The sequence below is a fragment of the Rhincodon typus genome, chromosome 2 (assembly GCF_021869965.1).
Source record: "Rhincodon typus isolate 14 chromosome 2, sRhiTyp1.1, whole genome shotgun sequence".
In the NCBI taxonomy this organism is placed as follows: domain Eukaryota; kingdom Metazoa; phylum Chordata; class Chondrichthyes; order Orectolobiformes; family Rhincodontidae; genus Rhincodon; species Rhincodon typus.
Window position 1 is genome coordinate 101,158,411 of NC_063333.1, and position 18,415 is coordinate 101,176,825.

General features: G+C 39.3%; 1 protein-coding gene and 1 non-coding gene across 6 annotated transcripts in view; both read right to left on the reverse strand.

Annotated features, from left to right (window-relative positions):
• Positions 1–674: 674 nt before the first annotated feature.
• trnaa-ugc lies at positions 675–746 on the reverse strand. The gene has a single exon. It is a non-coding gene; the product is annotated as a tRNA-Ala (tRNA).
• A 10,983-nt stretch (positions 747–11,729) lies between these two features.
• Positions 11,730–18,415, reverse strand: part of tent4a (terminal nucleotidyltransferase 4A) — a 38,752-nt gene continuing 32,066 nt past the window's right edge. For 2 of the 5 annotated variants that reach the window (XM_048614848.1, XM_048614834.1), the window contains 2 exons: positions 17,790–17,855; positions 11,730–15,388 (listed from right to left, as the gene is read on the reverse strand). In XM_048614848.1, the coding sequence (XP_048470805.1) occupies positions 15,215–15,388; positions 17,790–17,855 (240 nt within the window). In that variant the 3' untranslated portion in view covers positions 11,730–15,214. Of the gene's footprint in view, positions 15,389–17,687; positions 17,856–18,415 lie in introns of all 5 variants that reach the window. The other 3 variants (XM_048614822.1, XM_048614843.1, XM_048614828.1) reach the window with 3 other exon arrangements.

Here is an 18,415-nt window from a genome sequence, read left to right on the forward strand (position 1 = left end):
TGCAGCTGTAACATTGTATTCTGCACTCTGTTCTGCTAGCCTGATGCACTTTATATAGCACTCGAAATAACACTTTTCACTGTATCTCGGTACATGTAACAACAATAAATCAATTGATCATGGAGGAAAATACCAGCAGCATATCAGAACTTAGAGTCAAGGGGCAGATGTCAGTGTAGTGACTATCCTGAAGGAGAAGGTGCTAGGGAAGCTGAATGGTCTGAAAGTGGATAAATCACCCGGAGGAGGATCCTGAAGGAGATAGTGGAGAAGGTTGGGGCTCAGTTGACTAAATAGCGAGTTTGCAAAGCCAGAGTGATGCCAACTGTGGAGATTCAATTCCTGCACTGGCTGTGGTTACTTTTTATAGAATCCCTACAGGGTGGAAACAGGCCCTTTGGCCCAACTGATCCTCAGAACATCCCACCCAGACCCATCCCCCTGTAATCCACCTAACCTACATATCCCTAAACACTATGGGTAATTTAGCATAGCCAATCCACCTAGCCTGCACATCTTTGGACTGTGGGAGGAAACTGGAGCACCCAGAGGAAACCCACGCAGACACAGGGAGAATGTGCAAACTCCACACAGCCCAAGGCTGGAATCGCACCTGGGTCCCTGGCGCTGTGAGGCAGCAGTGCTAATCACTGAGCCACCATGCTGCCCACTAATGAGGATGCCAGGGATTGAACCCAGGGCCTCATACATGCAAAGCATGCGCTCTATCACTGAACTACATCCCCTACACCCATGAAGGATTCACCTTCTGAACCTCTCCCCTCACCCTAGGTATGGTGGCCCTCGGGTTAAATCATACATCAGACATCTCTCTCTCTCTCTATGAGAGGGCAGCCTTATGGTCTAGTAAGACTATGGTAACACAACAGCAACAGCTGAGGAGATTGTAGAGGGATTGGTGGTGATTTTCGACCTTCCTGGACTTCAGTGATCTCTCAGAGAGGACTGGAAAATGGCTAATGAAACACCCATTTAAGGGGGAGGCAGAAGACAGATAATTATAGGCCAGTTAGTCTGATCACAGTCTTTGATAAGATTTGAGAGACTATTATTAAGGATGACATTGCAGAGTATTTGGAATTGCATGGTAAAATAGGGCTGAATCAGCACAGCTTCATCAAGGGGAGGTCATGGCTAACAAATCTATTTGAATTCTGAGGTAAGGAGAAGGTTTGACAAAGGACAGTTGATGGATGTGATCCATTTGGATTTCCAAAAGGCCTTTGACAAGAGTCCACACAGAAGCCTGCTACATGAGAGCCCATCGTGATGAGGGCAAGGTATTGACATGGATAGTGGACATGGATTGGCTGACTGGCAGAAGGCAGAGAGTGGGGATAAAGGGATCTGTTTCAGGATGGCAGCCATTGATGAGTGGAGATCTACACAGGGTCCATGTTGGGACCACAACTATTCACATTATACATTAACGATCTGGATGAACGAACTGAGGGCATTGTTGGTAAGTTTGCAATATGACCCAGATAGATGGAGGGCTAGGCTGTGTTGAAGAAGTGGGGAGATGGCAGAAGGATTTGGACAGGTTGGGAGAGTGGGCAAACAAGTGGCAGATGGAATACAATATGGGAAAGTGTGAGGTTGTGCACATTGGTAGAAAGAATAGAGGCACAGACTATTTCCTAAATGGGGAAAGGCATCAGAAATCTGAACCACAAAAGGGACTTGGAAAATCCTAATTCAGAATTCTCTTAAGGTTGACATGCAGGTTAGTTGGCAGTCAAGAAAGCAAATGCAATTTTTGTATTTATTTTGAGAGGGACAGAATGCAAGAGCAGGGATGTACTGCTGAGGCTGTGTAAGATCACATTTGGAATATTGAGAGTAATTTTGGGCCCCGTATCTTAAGGAGGATGTGCTGGCATTGAAGGGGATTCAGAGGAAGTTCACAAGAATGATCCTGGAGATGAAGGCCTTGTCATATCAGGAGCTGTTGAGGACTCTGGATTTGTACACAATGGAGTTTAAGAGGACGTTGGGGAGGTGGTGGGGGGCATCTTACTCAAATTTACAGAATACGGAGAGACCCGAATAGAGAGGATGTGGCGAAGATGCTTTCAGTGGTAGGAGAGATGAGATGCAAGGCCACATCTCAGGGTGAAGCCACAATACTTTAGAATTGAGACGAAGCAGAACCTCTTCAGCCAGGGATTGATTAATCTGTGGAACACATTGCCACAGAAGGGTGTGGAGTCCAATTCATTGGGTCTATTTAAGACAGAGATAGATAGGTTCTTGATCAGTAAAGAGCTCAAAGGTTGGGGGGAAAATACAGGAGAATGGGGCTGAAAAAACATTAGTCTCGATGAGCCAAATGGCCCAATTTTGCACCCGTATGTTGTCTTGTGGATTCCCAAATCCATACCCATCTTGCCTGAAATTGCACAATTCTCCTCAATTTAATTCTCCATCTCTGTCACTTTACTCACCACCCTTTACCCCCCCCCCCCCCAACCAAATACTAAATGGCTCTCATAAATTGCATTCCATGTGCCTATAATCATAAAAAGCTAGTTTTTTTTAATTTATTGTGATGTTGCTGCAGTCTCTGACACAACGGACATCAGTAACCTCTAATGTCTCTCCTCTATCACCCAAGCAAGTGAATCTTGCCTGGTTCAATCCTTGTCTGGTGAATCATAACCAGAAAATCACATTTGCTTTCTATTCTCTCACCAATACCTCTGGAGTCCAATGTAGATTCACCCTCAGGCGCACCTAGTATTACTTATTGTTATGCTTCTATTCACTGACAGCATCATAAACACAATAGGTTCCACATACTGTTGCCAACTCTCAGCTATATCTCTCCCTGGTTTCTGATTTGTTATGCTGCTTTGAGAATCAGCCATGGATTAGTAGAAACTTCCTTCCACTAACCATAAGGAAGACCAAAGACAATGTATTTGGTCTCCATTTTTTTTTGATCTCCATTCAGTTATTCTATTCCAATTTTTCAAGTGCATCGACTCTCAGCTCTGGAAATCTCTCCCTATAAATCTTTGTGCCTCACTGTGTTAAGATTTTCCATGAAAACTGGCACACAAAAGGCTGCTACATAAGTTAAAGGTACACAATGTTACAGGTAATGTATTAGCACGGATAGAGGATGCGTTAACTAACAGAAAGCAAAGAGTGGGGATAAATGGGTGTTTTTCTGGTTGACAAATCAGTGGCTAGTGGTGTGCCTTAGGGTTTAGCATTGGGGACCAAGTGTAGTGTGTCAAAATTCACAGATGACACTAAGATTAGCGGTAAAGCAGTGTGCAGAGGGCACTGAAAGTCTGCAAAGGGATATAGATAGGTTACGTGAGTGGGCAGATGGAGTACAATGTTAATAAATGTAAGGTCATCCATTTTGGTAGGAATAACAGAAAAATGGACTATTATTTAAATGGTGAAAAATTGCAGATGGTCCTGGGTGTCCTTGTGCATGAATCACAAAGCTGGTTTGCAGGTGCAGCAAGTAATTAAAAAAGGCAAATGGAATCTTGTCCACCATTGCTAAAGGGATGAAATTTAAAAACAGGGAAGTTGTGCTGCAGGTGTTTAGGGTGCTGGTGAGGCCACACCTGGAGTGCTGTGTAGAGTTTTGGTTTCCTTGCTTGAAAAAGGATGTGCCGGAGTGGGTGCAAAGAAGGTTCACTAGGTTGATTCCGGAGTCGAGAGATTTGCCTTATGAGTACAGATCAAGCAGACTGGGACTATACTCATTGGGATGTAGAAGACCAAGAGGAGATCTTATTGAAACTTATAAAACTGTGAAGGGAATAGATTAGAAATAGGGAGGTTGTTTCCACTGGCAGGTGAAACTGGTACTAGGCAGCATAGCCTCACAGCAAAGGGGGAGCAGTTTTAGGACCGAGTTGAGAAGGAACTTCTCCTCCCAAAGGATTGTGAATCTATGGAACTCCCTACCTAATGAAGCAGTTAAGGCTACTTCGTTGAATGTTTTTAAGGCAAAGATAGAAAAATTTTTGGACAGTAAAGGAATTAAGGGTTATGGAGAGCAGGTGGGTAAGTGGAACGGAGTCCACAAAAAGATCAGCCATGGCCTTATTGATGGCCCAGTTCTGCTCCTATTTCTAATGTTCTTTTATTCTTAAGTAGTTAACTGCTTCAGTGTTTGTTCATCTTCCTGAAGTCTTTCTGTGGCTCTGTATTGAGACTATTTATGAAATACCTTGGGATGGCTTTTTACATTATAGATGCTATACAAATACAAATAAATAACTTTTGCTAACATGTAAAGCAAACATACAAAATAACAAAAAAAATTGTTGCAAAATGATTTCCTGTTTGGAAGTATTTTACGATACGCTATAGACTGATGCATCTTTAACAAATGTATGTCTAAAATGTAAATGAATGACCCTTGCTTTAGGAAAGCAAGAGCTAATTTTAAGAATAAAAATCCATCTAAAGTGAACAAAATGTTCTATTTCTATAGTATTTTTTATCCAACAAATGTTGGACTTCAAGCAAACAAGACAAATTATAGTACTTACTCAATGTGTGGTACAGTAACCAATTAGAATGACAACTCCTGTCGAAACTCTGCTATTGCCACAGCATTTTGAGAATGCAAAGGTAGGAAATAGTATGACTTTGAATCTTTAACCAAAGTGTCAACACTTACGTTCATCCAAAGTGAAATCAACGTCTAGGTTTGAGCTGACAAGTGGCAAAAAACATGCATGCCACTTAAGTGGTGGGCAACGAATATCTCCAAGAAGAGATTAATCAATGTCATTAACATCACTGAATACCCTATTATCAACATTCTGAGAGTTGCCATTGACCATATATATATATACTTCCCAAAGTCTGTCCACCATCTGCAAGGCACAGGTCAGGAGTGTGACGGAATACTCACCACTTGCCTGGATGAGTGCAGCTCCAACAACACCCAAGAAGCTTGACACCAGCTAGGACAAAGAAGCCAGTTTGATTGGAACCACATCCACAAACATTCAACCCCTGCACCACCAATAGTGGATAGAGAAGAAGGTTATCAAAGAAAACAGAGATATTGATCAATTAGGTTAAATGGGCTGAGGAGTGGCAAATGGAGTTTGATTTGGATAAACGCCAGGTATTGCATTTTGGTAAAGCAAACAAGGACAGGACTTACACAATTATAAGCAGGGCCTTGGGTAGTGCTGTAGAACAGAAACACTCAAGGATTCAGGTACATAATTCTTTGAAATTTGCATCACAGGTAGATAGGTTAGTTAAGAAAGCATTTAGCATGTTTGCCTTCATTGCTCAGACATTTGAGTATTGGAATTGGGGGCATCATGTTGAGGTTGTACAGGACGCTGGTGAGGCCAATTTTGGTTGCCCTGTTATAAGAAGGTGATTATTAAACTGGAGAGGGTTCAGAAAAGATTTACCAGAATGTTGCTGGGAATGGAGGATGAGTTATAAGGAAAGGCTGGGACTTTTTGTACTGAAGCATAGGAGATTCAGGTGAGCTTATAGAAGTTTATGAAATCAGAAGGGGTAAAGATAAGGTTATTGGCATGTGTTTTCCTAAAGGTGGGGAATTTCGAGACTTGGGGGCATTTTTTTTAAGGTGAAAGGAGAAAGTTTCAAAAAAGACACGAGGGGCAATTTTTAAAAATAAAACACAGTTGTCCATGTGTAGAATGAACTTCCTGAGGAAGTGGTGGATGCAGGTACAGTTATAACATCTAAAAGACATTTGGACAAGTACATGAATAGGAAAAGTTTGGATGGATAGGGACCAAACACAGGCAGGTGGGACTAGTTTAGTTTGGGATTACGGTTGGCATGGACTGGTTGGACCAAAGGATCTGTTTCTGTGCTGTACGACTATGACTAGCAGCAGTGTGTACTATCTACAAGATGCACCACAGAAATTCACCAAGGCTTCTTAGACAGCAGTTTGCAAATCTACAACCACTACATTTTAGAAGGGCAAGGATACAAAATACATGAGAAAACCACCACCTGCAAGGATCCTCCCAAGCCACTCATCAATGGACTTAGAAACATATGACTAATCCTTCTCTATCCTAAAAGGAGGAATTGAGTATAGCAATTTTAACTAACATATACAGATGAGGGTGTTGTGGATATTGAACACCAAAGGACAATCTTATGAGAACGTGCAAGTATTAGAGATGAAACACTTGACTGAAGAAAATCAGAGGAGAGCAGGCTTGAGCAAGTGATTCAATGGCTGCTCATGTCAAGTTCAAGAGCAGAACTGGACAATCATCAATTGAATGGCTCCTTTCAATTCAGTGTGATGGGGGGACCCAGAGATGGCCTTGTCATCCACCTGAATGTCTGTCAAAATGTCAGAAGAGCAGGAAGTAACATCATTGTCAGTATTAGAATGTTCTAGGTTTGATTCAAGGCACATTACAACGAAGAGTGCCCAGCTGAGTGAGCTTAGCGTTTTTAGTGTGGAAAAGTAGCAAACTTCAGGACATACTGCAGACTCACAATTCCACCATCAGTACAGAAAGAGAAATCCCACTAAAAGAAAGACTTCTGAAAAGGGTAATAATTTCAGAAAAAGATGCAAGATATAAAGGACAAAGTTTAAAAAAGCAAACCAACATTCCCAGATGAAGTCAAAGACAGCTAAAGATTTTAGATTGAGAGATTGTAAGAACTGCCGATGTTGGAGTCAGAGATAACACAGTGTGGCTCTGGAGGAACACTGCAGGCCAGGCAGCATCAGAGGAGCAGGAAAGCTGACGTTTCTGTTCACGACCCTTCTTCAGAAATTTCTGAAGGGTCCCGACCCAAAACGTCAGCTTTCCTGCTCCTCTGATCCTGCCTGGCCTGCTGTGTTCCTCCAGCTCCACACTGTTATTAAAGATTTTGGACTACTGCCTTATGGGTGCAAAGATTTAATACCTAATTTAAACTAGATATTGGGGTGGCTGTTTCAGTATTGGTTGACAATTTGATGTTAAGATCAGTGGATGTCTAACCCGTGAACATCAAACTGCAAGGTCCAGGGGACACATTTTTAGTTGCATGGTCAGTACACCATCACACCCATCCACAGGATGAGTTCAATGACTTTCTTAATGTATTGACGAAACTGAACACATCATTGCTAAGCAGAAATGCACACATCCAGCTAGGTCTCAGAGAGGAAGCAGTACTACAAGAGGAAAATAGGGAAAAAAAATTTCACCAAGTATCTCCAGTTGCTCAAAGGCTTAAAGGAGGAGTAGATGCTAAGCCCATGTCAGTGTGCTCCTTAAAACCACTGTGAGGAAAAGTGAAGGCAGTTGGACAGAATGTTAAAAAGCAGCAGAACTGACAAGTATTCGGGACTGGTAACAGTTCTCAAATGTTATAGAAGCCTTGTGTTTGTAAAATACTATGGAAGAAGCCTTCGGAGTCTTCTAGAGTATCCCTTGTACATAATAGCAGTAGTATGCACTGTGTCGGCGATTAAGGGTTTAAATGTTTAAAGGTGATGGATGGATAGCTAGTCAGGTTTCTCAAGTGTTAATGGGATGGCATTCATCTAGGGAAGGGGAGAGTTTCTATTACACTCCTGACTTGTGCCTTATAGATGGTGAACAAACTTTGAGAGGTTAAGAGGTGAATTACTCTCTGCAGAATTGCTAGCCTCTAACATGCACATTTTGGCACAGTTTTTAATTTTGCTGGACCAGTCTAGTTTCTGGTCAATGGTAACCCAAAGGATATTGATATGTTGGGATGGTGATGTCATCGAACGTCAGAGTACTTCAAGGAAAATAATATCATTTTACTTAATTTAACAGTCAAAAAACACTGTTTAACTTGTACTGGTTCAGATTCACATTAATGTACAAAAGGCAAAATCTTATTGGCAGTTTCTTCATGGAGTGTTGCTTGGTAAATATGGTTACTTTGGTTTGTTGTTTCCCCATGGGGTAATAAACCTATTGGGGGGAAAAAATGACATTCCTTCATGATCACTGTCAATGCCCCAGTATTTTATCTTTGTCCTCTCTAAACTGATTTGAATCATCGAAGAGCAATCAGAGTCAAGAGCTAAATCGGGGGTGGGGGGCACAGACTTGAGTATTTCTGATGGTCAACTGGTTTAACCATCTGTTACTGGATCTGCCGTGATCACAGCCTGCACTGACTCTACTCCCAAAACAAAATCGCTAATCCAGAAATATTCTGAAAAACAAATATCAGTTTCTTTCTTTCCATAAAGACTCCTACTCCATCATCACTAAAAGAGGAATTTGCAAACATTTTTAAAGTCACAAATGTGGAGACAGCTGCTTCTGACAGAGGTGTTGTTTTCGTACCAAGTCAAATATCCCAAAAAGCTTTACTGACCTTAGTCTGGTTCCTCATTTTTCCTACTTTCTCATCTTCTCTCTCCAAATCATCTTCACAAAGTTCAATTCTTATTGCTCATAAAACATTTCATATCTCCCCATAACTGCTGACCACCCAACATGTTGTTTCCTGACTGTCATGCTGATGTTTAGAAGTATTGTCCTTTCCACAGATCTTCGAATCCCTAGAGTGTGGAAGCAGGCCATTCAGCCCATCAAGTCCACATCAACCTTCTGAACAGCATCCTACCCAACTTGTCTGCAATGTTAGTAAGACCCAAAGCCGAGGCTGGCCTTCCCACTCTTCCTGCAATTGAAGCCCTTAAATGGGCAATTAAAGCCTACTTAAGAGGGTATTTCTTACCTGGAGGAGTTTGGTGCTGGGCAGAGGCACTGGAGAGAATGGAGCCACACCCCCTGCTCAGGCCTTTGGTGGGGTGGAAACAGGAGGAGGAGGGGAGTGGGTGGGGGTGGCGGGGTGCAAAACCTCCCTCGCTGCATCCTTTCCACATCAGGTTTTCCCCCGAACCAAGAGCTCCCTCACCGAAGGCTCCCCACATCATACCTCATACCACCTATACCTACTTGGTCCTGAAACCTGGAACTTAAACTATGGCCCTCTAATGATGCTTTTCTACCCATTGATTTTAAAAAGATAAAATGCCAGGAGGACTGTATTCCTGGCATTGCATGACATGCTTCCAGCTCTGTATGAAATGTGTAGTTTTGTAAAGTTACTGTTATATCCCTCAATAATCCTTAATCCACCTCTTGCACTTTTATTTTTGTTGATAGGATTTCAGCAGTATGTATTTTCATGTCACTTAGTTGATACCACCTAGTTTGTTATTTGAATAAGCTACCTCACATGTGCAGCTTTGGCTGTTTGATGGTGGGTAGAAGCTAGAGGGTACCCAGAAGCATTTTGCAAGGAACTGCTTTTCCTTCCAGTTAATGTACTTATGGTGAGATCCCATGACCTTCATTTCCTACCCTATCACAAAATATGCTGTCACTTAGTTTCAATATATACTCAAGATAAATGAGCTGAGATTATACATGGTAATTTTCATTTGCTTTCACATGGGCTGTCAGGTTAACTCACTCGGCTAAGCTTCCAAAAATTGTGTGAAGCAAAAAACCCCAGGCTTTCCTGAGTAAAAGAGATGCCTCCTCTACATCCTGTCCTACACAATAGAGACAATACTTTTAGTAATCTGGCCCTGCGTATCCATGCAGATCCTGCACCAGTTAGTGTTTTTGGCCCCAGTTTGTACTGTATTCACTACAGCTCTATCAGCACTTGCCACATTTTTAGTGGAACACTGCACTAGTTTTAAAATACTTAGCTTACCACCATTCATGTCCATCTTGCATCCTTAAAATATTATTATTGTGGAGATCCTTATCTTCGCATCCACTTTGCATCAGATACTATGTCTCAAATTTTGTTCAGTTACATAAATATTGCATTCGTGTTGTACGAATTCAGAGCCATCGGGCCACTTCTGGTAGTTTAACTTCTGGCAGCTTTCCATATTACCCACTGTATTCCAAATTTTCTTTAACATTAGCAGTTATTTGTGTAGTGTTCCTACTTACTTTATGATGCTTAATTTTACTTGAATAGTCTTGACTGACCTGCAGTCAGTTCAGTAATTTGGTCTAAAATTTACTATGATCTCCACTTTCCAACTCAATATTCCCCATACCTCAAAGCACTCAGTTCATTTGACTGAGACTCTTGATTGTTTTGTGAAGTTACTATATCCTTCCATCATCTGTGAATCACTTTCTGCAGAGGTTAAGAAGAAAGATCAATAGCCAGAAAAAAAATCTTTCCCTGTTATAGGTCGACCTGGTCTGCTGAGTGCTTTTGAATATTTTGATTTTTCAAAATGTCAACAACTTAAATGTTGTTCATTGGATCTTGTCCACAAACAGCTATGACATTCGCCTACAAGTGTTGCAGCACATCAAAGCACTGCATGGAATTCAAAGCACTCTAACATGATGCCAGATTACTTTTTTCCCCCCCAAAACCGTTCGGATTGGCACATGCTAGTTCCCACATTTAGAAACAGCAACGCAAATCAACGAGTTTCCAGGTGAACTGTTGCAGTGCTGACAATTTGAACAATAATTTCACTCTCAGTAAACTCCAACCACCAAAAGGGAGAACTCCACCTCCATTATATCCAGGGAGCAGCTTGCTCAAGAAGTCACAAGTAGCAAGAACTACATTAGAGATAGTCACAAAAGAGTCCATATCAACTAGCAAACTGAAATTCCTGAGCTTGGAAGGACTCAATCTGGTTTAGTAGTTACTACACTCCTATCCTGAGAGGCTTTTCTGGAATGTACAGATGAAACCCAGAAACATGTGAAACTAGTAATAGGTCTAGGATTATTTCACCATGTGCAGAGCACAGATTTTTGTAGTGGTGATTTTAAATTTCAAGCTAATGTCCAGGAAAATGAAGCTCACTCTGCTTTCTCCAAGTCACAGGTGCTCTAACAGGCAAATTGTTAATAACATCAGTTCTGAAGAAGGGTCACCTGACCTGAAACATTAACTGATTTCTCTTCACAGATGCTGCCAGACCTGCTGAGCTTTTCCAGCAATTTGTTTCTGTTTGTGAATAACAATCTGGACAATACAGGTGGCAAAGCATGCATAATTTTTGGCACTTGTATAAACCTGGTGACTATGTTCTGGACAGTAGTGCAGATATATGGAATAAGCCACCATTTATATAGTGTTGAAAATTATTAGTACAAATGCCCAAAGAAGTGCCAATTATGCACTGAAGGTAATCAAGAGATAGGCCATTCAAAACAGTGTGTTGAAAGGTATAATGATTTACAGAAACAACAATGGTGCAGTCGAGGGCAGATTAGTTTTAAATTAAGTCAAAAGCAGGTCAAAGCTAGAAAAGCAATGGCCAAAAAGAGCTACAAAATGAAGGATAGGTTGAAATCATTGTTGGATTTGGATTTGGAAATGAAAATATTAAATTTGAATTTGACATGTTTGCAGACTCTGAATGAAGATTAGGACAATGCGTGCTTGCTCTTGGTATGATGAAGGATGTAACTAACAAAGTTTTCCAGCAATGCAAGTCAGTGGTAATGAAGAAGGAATGGCAAAAATAACATGAATATCTGTGTAGTTCCACTTTAGTAGCAGTAGTTCCTGGTAAGAAATACTTACGAATACTTTATAGACAAATAATCAAGGAACTACAATTTAACAATTGTTAAAGACACGGAAATAAGAGCGGAACACCAAAAGCTTGAGGCTGAGCTCATGCCTGTTGTACAAGACACATGTATATATGTATAATCAAATACAATTGTTTCAGTAAGTTTATTAAAAATAATCAAAGAATAGAAAACTATACATAAAAAATGTTCAATTTTTACTTGCCCCAGTAGAGTCCTAAACACGATTCTTTTTGTACGTATAAAACGTACAACCCCACAGTGGTAGTCAGGCCAAATCATTGTTCACCATGACAGAACTTGAACATGATACAGATGGTTATCCAGCACCACAAAATACACAGCACTTTCAGATATTAATTGCATAAACCAAATTGCCACAAAGTAATGTGTTTCTGCCTTTGCTGAAGCTTATATAGCTAGATGTTATGCACCAATAGAAAACCATTTCAGCACAAATTTACCTTTTTCATTTAAAGCTTTGGTTTGAGCTGTAGTGTTTGCTGGGATTGCCAGTATGACTTAACTGTTACCTTGTACAGTAATTTCATAAAAATAATTCTTCCCCCATCTTGTTAGTAATTGGTAGTTTTTAATTACAAAAGCCTGTCCAAAAATGAAATCACAATTTATGACTTAGTGCATTAAAATTATTCTTTGCAAAATGCAGACGATTCCGTGAACTGAACAAGAGTAGCAATGCCAACAGAGAGCACAAATTCAACGTATGAAGGTAGCAACTGGTCTATTTCATATGCATTTCTAAATAAAATGTCACTAATCAGAGTATTTTCTCCAATGATGTATGTGAAAAGCATCTCTCACTTCTATGGTTTATGCATTTAAAGTTCAAGGGTATATAATTTGAACTTCATGCATTTTGCGGAAAAGTAGTGTCCAAAGATTGTTATTTTTTATAAGAATGCAAGGTTATATTTTTGTGCAAGATGTATCATCCTAATTGTACGGTTGTTTTATTTTAGTGTAGAAACTTGTGCAGCGATCCATTCACCTTCTGTCCAGAGAGAAGTCACATTTAGAGTGATAACTGGCATTGCTCAAGAATAGGAGCAATAATCCACAATTCTGAAGGCAAATGAGAACTCAAGCTAGACACAGGTACAGTGAAGCTCAAATGCTGAAATCAGAACTATCTGCTTCAATTAAATGCATAGTTTCAAGGTAGCAGCAGGGGTGAATGGGATACAGATTGTAGGTGTGTTCCAATGCACGGAATGATAAATTTTGCCTAAAGCAGAGAAAACAATATCCAAAACATTGCCCTAAAATTCCTCTCAGGGCTGGAATGTTATGCCATGCAGCCTTACATTATAGCAAAGATTCTAGAGTTAGAATGAACAGAAGTATCTTGTTCAGAGCATTTGATGGCGAAATAAATAAAACAAACTAATCCCAAGTGCTGCACTAGGTCTATAACATGAATAAACAAAATCAGAAATCACTAAAGAAACTCAGCGTGTGTAGCAGCGTCTGCAGAGATAAAACAGAACTTTCTGGAGGAGGGTCAGGGCACAGGATGTGAAATGTTAACTCTGCTTTCTCTCCACAATTGCTGCCAGACCTGCTGAGTTTCTCCAGTAATTTCTGTTTGTTTCAGATCTCCAGCATTTACTGTTATTTTAATACAAACACTTATATCAGCACAAATTTCATAACTGCTCGAGTTTATTTTCGTGTTAGTTATATTGGAAAGTGTAAAACCTACTTTGGAGAGAGTTATGGAGTTTCCATATTTTCCATTTTCACAGGGGCAATTTTGTTAATTTTAAAGGTTACTTCTGTAAAATCCCTACAAATTTGACCCTCATGCGAAATAATTTTGCAATTCCCCATTATTTTCATGAAATTACAGTATGTACAAAGACAAAAAGTGTGGACTTTACTGGAATGCTCTCGAATATAAAGCACACTAGCTAAACAAGTCAATAGCATGCAACAGAAAATCTTAGCAGTGAGCTCTCGATATTACACGTTGATAAAGTTGTAACATTTTACAGATGAAATATTCTTGTATTGTGTTGCTGAAAACGTCTAAACAACTTGAAAACTTTCCAAGTGTTTTCCTACAAATTCCTGAATGTCATGGCAACATTATCTCAAAACAAAACCACCTCCATGAGTGGACATCATCCACTTTAGTGTTTAGTTAGGTTAACACCCCTTCATGAGAAATTGTCACGTTTAAATTTCAACCTAATTCAGGCAATACAGAAGGCATGACAAATCTCCTAGGACAACTGTGGTACATTCGTTAAAACGTAGGGCTAGGCAGGCTGTAATTTTTCTCTCTTCCAAAAAGGTAACAAAAAACAGTGGTTGTCATGAAAAAATCTTGCATAGTCTAACTGTATGCATCAGTAATTTCCATTAAGTGCCAGCAAATAGATGATTAAAAATCTTTGCTGTCCATTGCAATACTGCACCAAAACACTTCCGACAAATGCATACAGCAGATGAAGTACTTTTTCTTTTTTGCTCCTAATAGAACATACGCATACTGGTATACAGATTCCTTAATAGAATCAACATAATTCCTTCCACCACATTCTGTTAGCTGGGAACATCATTCATAAATGCCATCTGGACCCCAACATCAACAGGTTACATTGCTATGACTAGCGTGAACTTAAATACTGAACAAAGTTCTCCCAGTTCACACAAAATTTGTTTTGTTTGAGTATGCCTCTTCAGTGTTGCAAGGCTTGCGTTCCTGGCTCTTATTCAAATCAGAAGTTAAAGATTCAAGGTGACTATATAAACAGACCCTGAGAAAACGCAGCCCAAAACACAAATAATGAACAAGCAGAAGAAAAGATGGTTCCAGTTGCGCTAAATTCCCTTAAAACTTCTGGTTAGTACTGAATATTATACAGTGAATCAAGGAGCCAGAACTACTCAACAAAATCCCTTACGTTGTTAGCACACTCAGCTTAAATATCAAACCTGCCAAACTAAGAATCCTCTACAAACTTAGATAATGCAACCTGGGAAAGGATTTGTAAACTTCAAAATGTTTCCCTCTTCCACTTAAATATAACTTAAACATGTGATAATAACATCATACGAAAATTAAATAAAAACTTTTGAAAAACAGTTATTGCACAAATAATACAATATGTACAGAGTAAAAAGTTCTGATATACGTATGAAACAATGAGTAAGAAGCGGCAAAAATAATTGCCATGAAAATGTCCATCTAGGTCAGCCACAAGAACGAATCTTGGATTAAAGTATCCCTAAATTTGCCTCTGCTTGTGAAGAATTGCAGGAAGTGCCCATCATTTGCAGAATGTTGTGGTGAAAGCTCAAGCTCTTGCAGATCTATCACCAGAGCCGTTCCAGCAGTGACTTGAAAACTATGGGAAGCAAAACCTCCATATTCAATAAGGCTTCACAAATACCTAGCACAAGATGATATGTTCTGTAAAATGGAGTCCAACCGCATATCGGACACATGCAAACAGCCAGTTGTAGATATTACCTCTACCCACTAACTGCAGTTAAATGCTGGTCTTTATTTCCAGTCTGATGCCAAGATCATTCCATTTTTATGCAAAGACTGAGGATGATATTTAATGGTTTCACACACCTTATCGACTTAAACTAACAGTTATTGGGTCCCGTGTCTGTTTTCTCCTTTTTGTGTTGCGATTATATTGGTTATGCCCTCTGTGAATTACTGGCTGCTTCGTGCCACCCATTGAATTGTGATTGGAACCTTGGTTATGGAATCCCTTCACCGAATATTTTGGGCCACTGTGCTGCTGTTAAAGACAGTTATAAAAATCAGAAATCAGGAATTCTTGTTCAGTAACAAAATCTAAATAACAACACTCATATTTCATTAAAAATGACATTGTAAAAAAACAGTCCCCAGGTTTGACCCTTAGTCTGTACAAAGGCATGGCTGCTACAGCCTTAGCAGTCAATTTTGCTTACGGGGTGGGAGGGAGATAGCAGTTGATAGGAAGATGGGGGGAAAAAACCAATCACTGCTATCAATTATCATCAGTTGGAACTCCTGCCAGAAAGACAGAATGGATATTCATGAAGTGCAAGAATGCTTAGCTGTAACATTCCAACAGTTAAGTACCTAGCAAGCACCAACTTTCTGATTCATGAATGAACAAGACCAAAAATTGAGATTATGGTGCATTATCAGCTATGTACCTAGAATGAGCTGCATTAATAGGTGAGAATATAAATCAAAGCAAGATATGCTTTGGGTGGACAAAGCACGAGTCACAGATCATCAGTTCTTTGCTGATGATCTAACTGAAGGATATTCGTACCCAAAGAGGGTCGCATTTAACATGACAACTTTGGTTATCAAAAACTGATTATAAATGCTGATTTAGGGAGACAACCAAAATTACATAATATTCAAAACCTTCGATGAAATATCACCTCTACATATCCCAGATGTGGAAACCCAAAATACTGACCAGCGAATGGCAACAAGTAAAGGCAAAAAAAAAAAAAAAAATTCTCTCCAGTTTAACCTGTAAATAAAAATTAATGGCTGGCTCATGATGTAGTTGGTAGCACACCAGGTTGCAAAGGGCAAAAAAAAATCTAAAAGTTTGAATTATTTATTTAAAAAAGGAAAAACATTTAAAATGACAGTTTAAAAAGTTACTAATTCTCTTTCTACCATTAACTGAATGTTGCAACTCAACTCCCAGAAACAATGTTTGATCTCAAAATGGATTAAACAAATTCGCTATTGGACATTTTCATTATCTTCCAATATCTCATTCAAGTGCTGAGAAAATATTACAAATCAGATTCTATCCTCAAGTTGATTTCATACATAAATTTGCGAGCAGGAGTCAAATAATCAGGAATAAGAACCCTGGAAGGTCCCTTCCCTTCCTTTCCTTTGCACAAGGGTACTGAATGCAATGATTTACTGTAATGCTATCCAGAATTAAATAATGCAGACTAGGAATCAAATCTGAGACTGAGTGATGTATATGATATAATTAAATTGTTCTCAAAGTTACAACAGGAGAGCAGCACATAAATATTTTGCATACATTTCTGAAATTCTTCTATTTTATAAAAGACATAATGCCAGAATATTTCAGATAAGTGCACTAAATTTTCAAACTAAAATATGATTTCCTAATTTTAGAAAAAAGATGTTTCTAACTGAGCAGCAAATGAAACTCTTGCAAGTCATTTTTAACCATATTCAAAGTATACTGAATAGAGACAGCAATTCTATCAAAACGGTTCTGTAGTATTTTACTACGTGTAGGCCAAGCATGCCCAAATTCTAGGCAGTGTGTAATTTCAGGCCGAGCCCTGCTACTCCAGCTTGAGGTTCAAGTAGTTAATTTCGATTCCTCATGTGATTTTCCAGCTTGGATTTGGTGGGCCATTTTCCATGAAAAGGACTTTTTTTTTTTTTTTTTTTTTTTTTTTTACAAATTATGCTTCATTTATGGTTAAATCATAAGTCCAAATATAAAAGTTGCTACAATCACTAACTTGGGGCACATGTAAATTAACGGACACAAATTTTATGTAGTCCAAGGCTACATGGTGTATAAATTTTGTGGTAGATGGTACTAAACTTGGACTTCCTCTTTTAGATGAAACAAAGTTCTTCAGTTACTGGTTTTCTTTTCAGGGTTCCCTGCACTGGACTCTCTCTTCCAGCCACAAAAGGAAAGATATCCGATCTTAAGTTTGTGTTGGATATACATTAACCTCGCCATACAAAACTCCCTGGATAGTGAATTAAGAAATTTACTCTGTGGAGGAAGTACCTGGCCTCCACTCAATGTTTCTAAAATATATTGCCAGACTTGAAACCTACTTTGTGGAAAATATTGGTACAAACTGTTGCCGAATTCACTAATGGGCTCAGTGCAACCCACCCTTAAAACATTTCCTAATTATGCTACATAATATTAGTGCCCCACATTGAAAAGATTCTATGTGTCACACAATTTAAACTTCAGATATTTTCGAATCATGCATTCCAAAAATTAAGCTCAGTTCATCAGCAGTACTGCAAAGTTCAAATTTTGTTTCGACTCCATTAGTTCCTACCTTGTGATGTATATATAGACTTGGCAGAAGGCTAGGGGATGCAGTAGGGGGAATAGGGTATACAGCAGTGACAGGATTCAGTGGTGCTCCTTCAATACAAACCTGCCTGGAAGGAAGTGAAGGGTGTGTAGAAACACCAATACTGGCTGGTGAGACAGCAATCCTAGCCTGTATTGGAAGGTAGCAAAATAGACAAAATTAGCAACAACTAGTTTTTAAAAAAAAATTATGTAAGCTAAAGCTAGAGAAGCTTTATTTGCCAAGTATTTTCTCACACAAGGACATTTCTCATTCTGCTTTACTGTCCTACACTTTGCAAAACAATTGTTTATGTCACTTCAGCTAAAAACTAAATGCTAAAATGACACACCATTAAAATAATTGTTCATCAGCTTAGTAATTTTCCAAGCACTCAATCTATACATGACAACAGAATAGATGGCATTGCTCTCATGTTAGATATGTGCACCAGTAAAACAGCACAGATCAGAAGTTACTACTCAAAAAAGACGATGATCAATCACTGTTGCAGAATGTTGCAAAAAGCGACTGGTGGGACAGAGGAAACAGGTAGCAAATTCTGTAAGCTTACTGCAGTTACTCTCAAACTAAAACACTTTGTAAATAAACTTTGGTCAAGAACATTTTGAAGTACAGGTACACAACTGTCATTTTTCTATAACCTATTGGAAAAAGTTCTCTGACTAAACGATTGTGGCTGTTCAAAG